The 13092-nt window shown below is 37.6% G+C and overlaps 1 protein-coding gene across 3 annotated transcripts in view; it reads right to left on the bottom strand.

Annotated features, from left to right (window-relative positions):
* The window catches only part of PREX2 (phosphatidylinositol-3,4,5-trisphosphate dependent Rac exchange factor 2), a 303886-nt gene that overhangs the window by 17029 nt on the left and 273765 nt on the right, over positions 1 to 13092 (bottom strand). The window contains exon 40 of one of the 3 annotated variants that reach the window (XM_017962076.3): positions 3536 to 9245. The exons of the other annotated variants lie outside the window; for them this stretch is intronic. Coding sequence (XP_017817565.2) covers positions 9200 to 9245 — 46 coding nt within the window. The 3' untranslated portion in view covers positions 3536 to 9199. Of the gene's footprint in view, positions 1 to 3535; positions 9246 to 13092 lie in introns of those variants that run through there. 3 annotated transcript variants of the gene reach the window in all.

The following is a 13092-nucleotide window of genomic DNA, read 5'->3' as shown; positions in this document are numbered from 1 at the left end:
CCAATCAATGATTTACATAATTCAAATAAGTTTTTCAGGAAATAATACACCTTGGAGACTCAGAAAGGTGAGAGGGTGGGTGGGAGAGAGATGAGGGATGAGAAATTACTTAATGGACACAAGGTGTACTATTCAGGTGATGGTTACATGAAAAGCCCCAACTTCACCACTACTTCACTACTGCATGTAACAAAATTGCACTGTAGCCCCTAAATCTATTTTTTAAAAAAAAAGCTTTTCAAAGATCATGTCTAAAAGCCTCTAATATAGTTTGGTTGTGTCCCCATCCAAATCTCATCTTGAATTCGCACGTGTTGTGGGAGGGACCTGGTGGGAGGTAATCACGGGGGCAGGTCTTTCCTGTGCTGTTCTTGTCTCATGAGATGTGATGGTTTTATAAGGAAGAGTTTCCCTGCACAAGCTCTCTCTTTGCCTGCCACCATCCACATAAGATGTGACTTGCTCCTCCTTGCCTTCCACCATGATTGTGAGGCCTCCCCAACCACGTGGAACTGTAAGTCCATTCATTAAACCTCTTTCTTTTGTAAATTGCCAAGTCTCAGATATGTCTTTATCAGCAGAGTGAAAACAAAATAATACAGCCATTTTTTTTTTTTTTTTTTTTTTTTTTTACGGAGTCTTGCTCTGTCGCCCAGGCTGGAGTGCAGTGGCGCAATCTAGGCTCACTGCAAGCTCCTCCTCCTGGGTCCATGCCATTCTCCTGCCTCAGCCTCCCAAGTAGCTGGGACTACAGGCACCCGCCATCTCACCCAGCTAATTTTTTTTGTATTTTTAGTAGAGACGGGGTTTCACCATGTTAGCCAGGATGGTCTCGATCTCCTGACCTCGTGATCTGCCCGCCTTAGCCTCCCAAAGTGCTGGGATTACAGGCTTGAGCCACCGCACCCGGCCATACAGCCATTTTTTATATCATCATATAGCCTATTTTTTCCTCTGTATTCGCTTACAGATCCCTCATTGCTGAAGTTAGGTAACATCCTAATGCCTAATCTCTGGGGTAAACATTTTTAAGTGAGTCAACATGTGGGCAGTTAAAAGCAGCAGCAGTTTTCAGCAGACCTAATATTTCCTGGCAATCAATTCCTGTATGTCCTTAGTCATTCTCTGGCCATTATTTATATCCTCACTTGTCTTCATCCTTCTGAATTAAAGGGCCCTAAACAGAACACTCTCTTATATCATGTGGTGATCACTGCCTTCTTTCTCAGAGCACACAGCTCTGGAATAATTTATTTTATCACTTTCTGGCAAAGAGTTCACAGGCCTCTTCTGAGTGAGAGCAACATAGTGAGTCAAGGGCAGCGAGTCTAAGAAGCCTCTGGCTTGATGAATATCTAAACAGTCTTGTACTAAAACTTCTGCCCATATATTCACTTTGATTAATAGCAAATGGGTCCACATTTCAATCTGGAAATGTCCTGATCTCAAGGAATGTTGAGGCTGACCCTAGGTGAGACAAATACCTTTCCAGACCTGGAGGTCCATATCATCAAGATCTGGCTTCGAGAAATCAATGAGCTGTTTATACCACTGCATTCAGATCATCTTCAAATGCCCAACCAGTGTCAGGCTAGAAAACTCCACACTTAGCATGTATCTTTTTAATATTTTGTGAAGAAAAATCAGTCTTTCACCTTCAAGTTGTCTAACTCATGATACCCTGGTCATGACCATCAAGCCTTACAAATTTAGCCTAGAAGTCATGGTAAATTGGAGCCAAGTTTTGACATAATAAACTGTCTTCTAATCCAATATGTCATCATATTAGAAGGCTGAAGTGATTAAAAAGGAGAGGAAAATTTTCCATTTTTCTATGGAATATGCTTTTTCTGGCCTCTAATACTCTGAACCTAGATGAATAGTGAGAGAATAAAAATTACAATATCACAGTCTGCTTTTAATTCTATTTCACTGCTACTGTCCATTTATGCAAGTCTTTGTCATTTCTTCCTTTAAACCCAAATGGCACCTCCATCAGGTAAAGACTCCACCATCTATCAATGTGCTTACCATTTGTTTTCTTCATGTTATGCAGTTTCTAGAATAGTTTTCCCATATTGTGCTTTAATGAATATTTGTATTTCAAGGAAATGATAACAAATCTCCCATAAAACATGTCCTATATTCTAGTGTGTTTGGGAAACATTGCATACCATCAATGTCCTCCAAAGTCACCCTGGTTATTAGTACGTTAGCAGGTGGGAGAAGTCTTATAATAGAGAAACCTGCTTGATGCAGTGTTTCTTAAACTCATTTTCACCACAAAATACTTGCATGGGCTATGTGTGCGTGTATCTCACTGAATAACATCTCTGGAACATAAATGGAATGCTGTTCTGAAATAAATAAGTGACACATGCTGATTCTATTTTCTCACTCATATTACTGTATTAAATTTGTAGTCTCAGAGTATAACAGCAATCTCCAAAAAGTAAAACCAGTTATTGATTTTGGTTTCCTCCAATTATTATTTGATTTGACTTTTTTGAAGTAGCCTGTACATCAACAACGTATACATTCTTCAAATTCCCCACTTGGATTTCATAATTTTTGTCATTATTATCAACTATTTATCTCATTTTTTAAATACTCATAATGTACAATGTCCCGACTTCTTAGCCTGGCATTGCAGATCCAGCTGTATTTTTTATCCACGTCTCTTTCTAAGCATATCCACAAATCTTTATCATCAGTCCGGACCGAGCCACTCACCATCCCACCAAAATATCTGGTGCTTTTTCATCTCAGTGCATGTATTCATCCTGTTTTTGTTAACAAGTTTGCTGTTCCCTTCCTCTGTTGCTTAATCTTACTCATCTGGAATGCTGACGATCTTTCCTGACCCAGGCTTCTCTCATCATTTTTGTAGTTTTTTTAAATCAACTTTTTTCTCTTTTAGACTGTAAATTTCATAAGGGTAATGGCACATGTGTTCTTAAATACTAAATATCCATCTTAGTTCAGCGCATGACAAGTAATCTGTAGATGTTCCATAAAGAGATGTTGGATTGAATCTAAATTCTTTGAATTCTACAGTCCGTGTTTCTCATTGCCTTCTCTCTCATTTTGCATTAGTGTCCACTGCTTTGTCTTGGTAGTTGCCATTTTGGATTGTGTACTGCATTAATCATCTTAAATATACCACACTCTATAACCCTAGAGTTTGGGAATTACGTGCATTTGTATACCTTTAGCAACTAGGATAGTGGCTGGTATGTAATAAGTACTAAATAAACCTTGATAGGTTGACTAGTTAATTCAGGGGACAGTGTAAGTCTCTTGTCCCTCGTGAAGTTTTCCTTTGCCATGGCCCATATTAAGCTTCTCTCTCATTCCTTCCTAGCAGTTACTGTCCCTCCAGCTCATATTTGTAGAAGTTGTTTCATACGTGTGTCAAGTTTCTTCTATTGAGCTTGTGAACTCTTGAAGGGTGAAAATCTGTGTTTAATGTTTTTTGCTGTCCAAATAGGTAAGGACACAATAGAAATTAAGTTTAAATGGAAAGAAGCTGAACTGGTCATACTACATTTCACTTTATTATTAACATTTATCATACATGGTTACTATTCCAATCTTTTATGCAGACAAAAATAAATGATATAAAATACATAATGCACTTTGATAATTTTAACCATACATAAAATATGGAGTCATGGAAGCTATGTTACATGGATACTTTACAAAGGAAAAACGATGACTTTTATAATAACACATCCAGATGAAATTTATCATTAAATTTTGGATTTCATATGATGTTAAATATGGATATATTCAAAACAATTATTATTTATAGAACCAATTTGATATTTTGTCATTTAAAAAATGAATACTATGTAAATGAGTACTTATAAAAATATTTTTAGGCAAAAAGCTCTGTTCTACTCATTTACTTGGCAGTTACAAAAATATATATTCATCTGAAACTCTAATAAATTTACTTGAAGCATTAGATATTCAAATTCAGATGTATATTTTCTAAAGCATTTTACCAATTTAGTGTTCTTGGCTACACACAGTATATTTGTACACATGATATTAGGTTTGTGTTACAAATAATGCCATTTTAAGCAAAAGACACAGATAATCAATAACACACAGAGACACCATGAAGGTTTTCAAATAAAACATATCCACACATATACCAGCCCCAACGATTGTGCCTTGCACTTAATGAATCCTCAAAAACATTTGTCGAATGAATGCTTGATCAGATAGCATTTATCCTGTTATTTGCACCTAAAATTAACTCTCCAAAGCTATTTCTAGTAGAAATATAATTTTGAAATTTAACAATTTTGTTCTTAATTAGCTATTTCTCAATGGCAGAGCCAGGCCAGTTGATTCCAGATTGAAGAGCAAAGTAGTGTCAGTGATCAAAAGACCAGGTATATTTACGCATGGTTGGACAGCTCTGATGCCTACAGTAAGACATTCATTCAATACATTGAACAACTCGATTTGTCGTACATTCACAGAAAACAATCTTATTAATTTTTATAACATGATCACAAAACTAGTAAGTATAACAATATATATAGGCATAAACATACACATATATATCTCATTTAGTAGACTTAGTAGACTTCAGATATCTCTTCTCAGTGAGAGGAGCAAGCTATCCTGAGTGAAGCAGGCCTTGTGTCTATATAACAATTGCTCAATGATGCACAGACCACACTTTAACAGTCTTCCATGTATGACCAGCAGATGGTTGGCAATATGAATGCTGGCAACACTGTTAATGCCAAGCCTTTGAAGCAGTAACATTTTTGTGAAACCAAAGACTAACTGTAATGACTACTATGGAGTTGTAGCACCTAGCAAGATAATGGTCAATATTTGTTCAATGGAATATCCTGGGGCCATTTTTGGTACAGACCCTTCTTGCAATTTTCCCCCACCTGTTCTGCTTAATGCAGGGTGAAACTTTGCTGAGACTCATCACTAAAAGTTCAAACATTCGACAGAAGACAGATTATTTTTCTCAATCAAAATTCAGATCACTTTAAGTCATTTCAAAGCTTGGCTCTAGTACTTAAGCAAGACAACCGACAATTCATTTAGCAAATTGGTTAGTATGTATACGTGTTAATGAAATTACTGCTATGAGAGAGTTCTTAAGCGATAATTTAGTAAGATAATTCACATAACAATGTCTTTAAAAATTAAACATAGTTTCCAAAAATTCACAAGCAATTTAGTCAAATATTAAATGTTAGTTTCAATACCACTAGCACATAAAGTCTAAAAATGACCTTTAAACTAAAATGTAAAGTAAAAATGACCTTAAAGTGAGACTATTCATTTTAAATTTCAATATTATGGCTTTTCAAAAGTATAAATGAATAAAAATATACCCACTGCTCTGCATTAAATCATGCTACACAGGAAAAGATCTACTTGAACTAACATAATAATACTTTAGTATTTTAAATGCAAAGGTATTAGTTTCAAAACACAGAGTCATTTACTCTCAATTGAATGCTTCCAAATCAATAAATACTAATTTTATCTATAAAATGTACAAGCCCAAAGGACTGAAGATAGTTTGTTTTGTTAAATTAATTAACATGACCCTTAGGCTTTGTTTACCCATTCATTTTCTCGGCTATCAAAGTTAGTGTCAAGGTCAATTTCATTTCATTCTGAATGTAATGATCCCAAAATTTAAATTAATAGATTCAGAACCAATGTCATTTCAATGTCATATATGTTATAGTATCATAAAAAGTTTACCTAATTTTAAATTGATTTAAAATTTGCTGCAAAAAGGGTGGCCAATGAATGCACAGTGAATCCAAGCCACCAGAAGAATATGTTTTAAAGAGATAGAAAACAGTATGAGACTTCAGATTTGTGAATTGATAAAATAAAGCTTATACTATAAATTCAATATTATATATCTAATATAAGTAAAATTAGCACAGAAATTCTCTGCCCCTTTTCTCTCTTTAAATAGGAATGGAAATACATGTAAAATTCTAATCTTCTCAAATTTTTCATACTTTAATATCACATTAACTTTTGTAATATTTGGAATTAATATTAGAAAAAATTATAGGAGATAATAGAATGCTTAAGATGTATTGACTAAGAATTTTTAGTTCACAATTATTTTTGAGTCGGGCTCTAAGTTAAGATCCAAAATTTCTATGCATGACCTTCCCTTTTAGGTTGGGGGGATGGGGGTTGTCCATGCTCAGAACTTGGAAGAAGTTAGCAGGTTTTAGCAGTATTTCAAGGTGCACTGGTTACAGAGGAGCATGTAGCATTAAGGTAAACACGTCCTAAAACCTCAAGACCTCTTCATACCCAATGTCGCATGGAGGTACATATGGCATTGAAAAAATTGTCATTCTTCATTCATCCATTAGGTATTTTTTTTACTGTTACCACTGTGTTGGAATTATAATAAAGTATTATGCGATATACTATCTAAAACTGTTATTTTTGATGAGGAGGAATATGATACAAAATAGTTTTTCAGATTGCAACAGTGTTGAGTTACCTCAAAATGTGCATCCAGAGTTGTAAAATGTCCATCCAGAGTTGTAAAATGTCCAGGAAATCCTATAATTTTCATATAATTAAAGGATTTTACATGTTTCCATTCACTGTTTTTTAATACAAGATGTATAATTTAATGACAACACATGCCACATAACTCCAAATTTACTTACAAATCATTGTAATATTACAATAGTTCTTATATTGATAAGGAAAAGCAGCATAATGCATTAAGAAGGCAGACTTCCTGGGTTCAAATTTTGGTTCTATCCCTTGTCAATCATGTGACTTTGTGCAAGTCATTGGGCTATTCTTTGCTTTGGTTCCTCAACTCTAAAAATGGGTGTGATTAAAAGAGTACCATGTCACATCATTATGAGGATTAAGTGAAGCAATAACAACAGAATACAGGCAAAGCAATTGGAGCTATTACTGGGTATGTAGTAATCCCTTAATAAGTGTTAGCTACAATTTTTATTATGAGCAGAAGTTGTAGTGACTGATGTTAATATAAACCATTACTAATTTTTGAGCATTTAGTAAGTACCGAGCATGATAGACGATATGCTTATGTTTAACCCTAAAAATAATATGAAGCACATTCTATTATGAAGAAAGTAGATCCTTAAAAATATAAAATATGTTAGCTTATAAATACCATAATAGCTGATAATTTGCCCCATGAAATACGGCAAACTACAACTGAAATCATTTTAATGACCCTTTCATGCCTCTAATGAGGATTACTGCTTCCAGGACGGTGATGAGAAAACAGTCATGACAATATGAAAGGACTTGCTAGCTAATCAGCTGTGTTCACTCATTAGCCCTACGAATGTTAAATCCTTGAAAGTTATTAATGTAAAGGTATCTTTATTAAATTCAAAGTGTTCAACTTTTTCTTGAAAACTCTGATGCTAGGTTCCTTGTTTTTCATTATATCTGGACTTCTCACAAAAGTCTCAAGAGCTTCTGTGCCAAATAACAATTATTATTACCTCACCTAGTAGTATACACATATTGCCTACACGTGTAACATGGTATTTTTGTTATTCAATACATAACGGCTAATGATAAAGGTTTTTAATAATAATTTGAAAACCATGATCAAATTTCATAAATTAAAATTTAATAACGGGCTGGAAGCAGTGGCTCATGTCTGTAATCCTAGCACTTTGGGAGGTTGAGGCGGGCGGATCACTTGACGTCAGGAGTTCAAGACCAGCCTGGCCAACACGGTAAAAACCCGTCTCTACTAAAAATACAAAAATTAGCCGAGCATGGTGGTGCATGCCTGTAGTCCCAGCTCTTGGGAGGCTGAGGCAGGAGAATGGCTTGAACCTGGGAGGTGGAGGTTGTAATGAGCCAAGATCGCACCACTGCACTCCAGTCTGGGTAACAGAGTGAGACTCAGCTTCAAAAAATTTAAAAAAAAATTAATAATGGTTTGCACATACTTTAGATGTGAAAAGCATTTCACATACTAAATTAGCTTAAGCCCATATAATTACCACAATCATGAGTGTTTTGTTTGAAAATTATGGATTTAAAATAAGTATTCCTGTATTTACTATGCTAAAAACAATGTTGTTGCATCAATGTGGAAATGATAAACATTACATACACTTTAGAATGAGGATAGAATATACCTTGTGCGTCCACAAATTATCAAGCTCCCTAACGGTCCTTTACAAGTACAAATAAAGCCTTATTTTCATATCTTATACATATATCTTGACAGAAAAAGTCTCATGATGTTGTATTCTTTGAAGAGTCTGACCTCTCATATGAGAGCCTTCATAAAATTAAGAGTTTTAGGTATCTAAGTTAAAGGTTTAGTTTTAAAATAGGCTTATTGTCCCCTTCTTCATCCTGGTTCCCCTCCCTGCGCTTCTCTGATCCCCAGGGCCATTATGGCACAGCACCCAGTATACGTGGCCCAAGGAAGCCATGCCCATTGCAGACACCAAAAATAGCACTGATTTGCTAGAGCTGTCCACAAGAAAAAAGGATGCCCAAAGGCAGCTAGAAGAAAGTGAGTCTTGCTGGAGGCCTTAGTCAGCTCTCTTCTCCTCTAATAAGAAATAAGCCCTGAGGAGAAAGAGTAAAGCATGCTTTTCACACCTTTTACACATTAATGACTTTCTCTCTTGCAAATGGGGGACTGAAAATCTATACCACACAGTCCATATTGTCCTTAACATTTTTCATGATTTGCAAAATGTCACCAGGTTTCTTCAATAATAGCCTTCTTCAAGAGGAACTCTCCATTATTACGTGTGTCCACTTGGAAAAGATGAAAACAAACATAATAACACAATTGCAATGAATGGGAGAGGAGGCATGGTGGTTAATTTTTTAAATCTCTAATATTTTTTTCTTTATGTTCCAGGGATGGATTTTACTCTAAAAGTGAATACTTAATGTCAATATAGAGAGACATCAGTTTGTGATGCTGAACTATCTGATTGAACTTCTTTCCATTTCCAGCATAAATATCCAAGTATAAACTGAACACTACTTGTTTGCAATGGGGAGAAAGATTTACAGGAAAAAAAAAAAAAAAAAAAGAGCATTGATTTGTCTTCAGTGGAGAATGTTTAGCCAGCATGTAGTTTGTCTAGTCCAGCATTCAGGAGCTTCTGCCTGCCTGGTTTCTTGGGAATTCTTTTCATTCTTCTCCAGCTGGGGGAGGCGGCTCGCACAGCTTGTACAGCCTAGAAAAGGCATGGAAAAGTTTGACAGTGACTTTTGTATTACCATTGCCTGAGGTGTCTTTATTGGTAGAACAAACACGTTGATGATAATTTCTTGTTTCACGAGTCATGATCAGATTGTCTATTTCACTAAAAATAACATATGAATTAGCAAACTCCAAAAATTAGATTCTATGGTTTAGAAAACGCCATTGCCCCTTTGCACATCTTCATGGCTGTGGATGAAGCAATGCTGAAGGTTTTAAACCTGCTCCTTTTTCTCCAATGCCAACCACCCAGGCTGTTCACCACACTCGTGGTAAAACCTGCTCTCTGGATTCCAGGAAATGATATTATTATGAAAATTACCATCATGTCTATCATGATTTTCTTGTAGCAAGATAGCACCTATCTCATAGGGGTCTATTGATTTTCTGACTTGTTTTAGAAATGTGCTTCATTTTGTAGTATCCCCAGAGTGCAGGCAGTTGGCTGTGGATAGGCTGACATGGCAAGATTCCTGAGACCTAAATCTCAAAGGCACAATTGGCTAGAGTTTCCTAAGGACAAATTGCCCAGCTCTGCCCAGGGCCCACTCACCCGACTATGGGCTCTCCAAGTGGGTCAAGGAATCCACGTAAACCATGGAGATGCCTGGAAATGCTTCCCATTGCAGGCCGGGTCTAGTTGTTCAAGACTACGCAGCATGCAAGGAAAACTCAGGGGATTTAACTAGGGTCACACAAGTTCTGGTGCTCCGCGTTCTCCTGAGTGTTTAAATGATAACAGCAGAACCGAAGTAAAAGGGAACATAATAGCTGTCTGATAGCCCTAGTGATCTCAAGGCCATGCACATTACTTACAGCATATCCTGAGAGACTGATTGGCTGAACTAAAATGCTGGATGGGACTAGGCCTGTTCTCTAAACAGCACCCATGGTCACACTGGTCCCACTGCAGAGCTTGGACTAATGATGTCAAAATATAAGGTGCAGATTTCCACTTGGCATCTTTTCATAACAGCACTCCAAACCCAGGACTACCTGTGGTGATTCAACCCCTTTTACCGACTAAATTGAAAACAGCTTCAGTGAATTGTTGACTAATTTAGCAAATTATAAATTTCCTCTCCCTTTGACATTTAATCCCATGCTAATTATAGATCAAAGGAGAAGAATCAGCAAGATTTAATACTGAGTTATAACTCCTGGTTAACAAAATGAGCTTTCCTAGTATGAGAACATGTAGAAGAAGCTATTGACTTTGGAGGTTTGCAAAATGTATTTCAATTCTGGAAGGTGGTTTATGCTCTATATGTTATCTCCATGCAAGAGGCAAATACTGAAATAAAGACATCTCATATCAGAAAAGCTTATTTCATCCTTCCCAGAGAAAATAATACATTAAATTGACCCGATGTACTTCAAAGGTTCTTTTGCAGCTGAAGAATATGGTGTTACTTCAAATTGCATTCCCAGGGCTGGGATAATGAAATAAGAAGGTTCTTTTTCTTCTTAATTTCCTTCCTCTTATTTCCCTAACAGTGCTACCTAATGATTGAAAAGGCACAGTGGGCTTAGTCACGTAGGACAGGAATGGGAAGATGGGTGGCGAAAGTCCTGCCCCATGAGATCTGGGCTGAGCCATCACATTCCATTACCTTGCTCAGCACGTTTCCACGTAATGTAACTAATAGCACTGGGTAGACGAGTCTTTGAAATGTCTGCCTTGCAAATTGAAGAAAAGGCTACTCCCTGTGATCACCTAATGAAATAATAGCTCTGGGTATTGTGGAACTGGGCAGATTCAGCTTCTGTGAGGCTTCTTGGAAGTGACTCAGGGTTATTTGAGTTCAGACACATTTGTAATGGAAATTGCAGAGCTCTGGGAATTTAGAACAGGCAGATGAAGTTTCTAAGTGAAATGTAATAGGTAAGAGTTGGAGTTTCATCCTGCACTGAAACATTTATTTTTTGGCAGATAAATTGTTGGGTAGTGTGAGGCCTTGGTCTGCCCATCATTTGGGGCCCTTTTGTACTCTCATTCCACCTATGCACATCAGTGGCCCTGCATGAAAACGGTTTGTTTTTGGCCTTCTTTCTCCTATTCTTGTTTGAGCTCAGGTAGCCCAAATTTCCTGCCCAAATGCAAATCTGCCAAGAGCAGAACTTTCCAACTTCACGCTATAGACGGTGCCTTTCACGTTTCTACATAGCAAAAATAAAAGCTACGTGAAAGGAGACCACAAAGTAAACGCCTCTTTCAAGGTTAAAGCATCAATCATGCTCTGTCCCAAGGCAATTCTCCCCATCTCACAAATGAGAAAAGTGAGTCTCAGAGAGGAAAAAAAAATCCCAACTAAATAAGGTCACATAGCCATTTATTTTTTATTTTTTCTTTCTTTCTTTCTCTTTCTCTCTTTCTCTCTCTCTCTCTCTCTCTCTCTCTCTCTCTCTCTCTCTCTCTCTCTTTCTAAGAGACAAGGTCTCAATCTGTCTCCCAGGCTGGAGTGCAGTGGTGCGACCATAGCTCACTGCAGCCTCAACCTCCAAGGCTCAAGCTATCTTTCCATCTCAGTCTCCTGAGTAGGCTGGACCACAGGCAGACAGCACCATGCCCGGCTATTTATTTATTTATTTTGAGACGGAGTCTCACTCTGTTGCCCAGGCTGGAGTGCAGTGGCACGATCTTAGCTCACTGCAACCTCTGCCTTCTGCCTTCTGGGTTCAGGAGATTCTCCTTTCTTAGCCTCCCAAGTAGCTGGAACTACAGGCGCCTGCCACCATGCCTGGCTAATTTTTTTATATTTTTAGTAGAGATGGGGTTTCACCATGTTAGCCAGGATGGTCTTGATCTCCTGACTTCTTGATCCGCCTGCCTCGGCCTCCCAAAGTGCTGGGATTGCAAGCATGAGCCACCGTACCCTGCTATTTTTTATTTTTTATTTTATGTAAAGACAGGTCTTACTTTGTTGTCCAGGCTGGTCTTGAACTCCCAGTCTCAAGCAATTCTCTCACCTCAGCCTCCCAAAGTGCAGGGACTACACATATGAACCACCATGCTCGGCCCATTTTTTTTCACTTTTAACCACTATAGAATGCCCCCTCCTGATTAAACAAGTAAAGAAAATCAGGTTTTCCTAGCACAAGAGTTCCAGATTTTGTGACATAGCAGAGAACAAAGCCAGTGTGCTGGATGTGCAGTCCGACATCTGGAATGTAATATTTGGTTCTTGAGGAATAGAAGCTTATTGCCCTGAAGAGTCAATGTATGAAGCTGGGAGGGGAGAGGTCCTTTGTACTCCCTCCTCACATACCCATTCTATCCTATCACAATACCCATTCACTTGATTCTCTAAATTTATTTTGTCTTTGTATTCTACTAGGCTGCATGCTCTTTGAGTGCATGAAGTGTTTCTCATCCATCTTAATATTCCAATGCCAAAAGCAGTTCTGGACACATCTTTTAGACACAGGTTGCTAAAGGGGAGGATACAAAATGCATTGGCGCCAAGGGTGTCCCCAGAGCAGGCTTTACCTACCTCAGAATTATTAAACTCTGATACTCTGCTTTCTAGCTTTCTGATTTCCTAAACTATTATATTCACTCTCTCAGCAGTGTGACTATGGCTGATTGGTCCTTTTTGAATTCCAGAACAACCATCTCCAGTCCATGGCTCCCTTTGGATTCTGTAGCCCCGCTTCCTCTGCTTTCTCTTCAGTGCTGACATCCCCTGAGGGTGTCCTGACCTTCTCTCATCTCTCTTACCCATTCATCGTCGTAATGAAATTGATTTCTGTGTCTTCACCTACCTCCTAAATATCGAAGACTCATAGGACTATAGCGCCACCTATTCTTTTCTCCTTGG

This window comes from Papio anubis, chromosome 8 (genome assembly GCF_008728515.1).
Source record: "Papio anubis isolate 15944 chromosome 8, Panubis1.0, whole genome shotgun sequence".
Lineage (NCBI taxonomy): Eukaryota > Metazoa > Chordata > Mammalia > Primates > Cercopithecidae > Papio > Papio anubis.
This window is presented reverse-complemented; position numbering and strand designations above follow the sequence as displayed.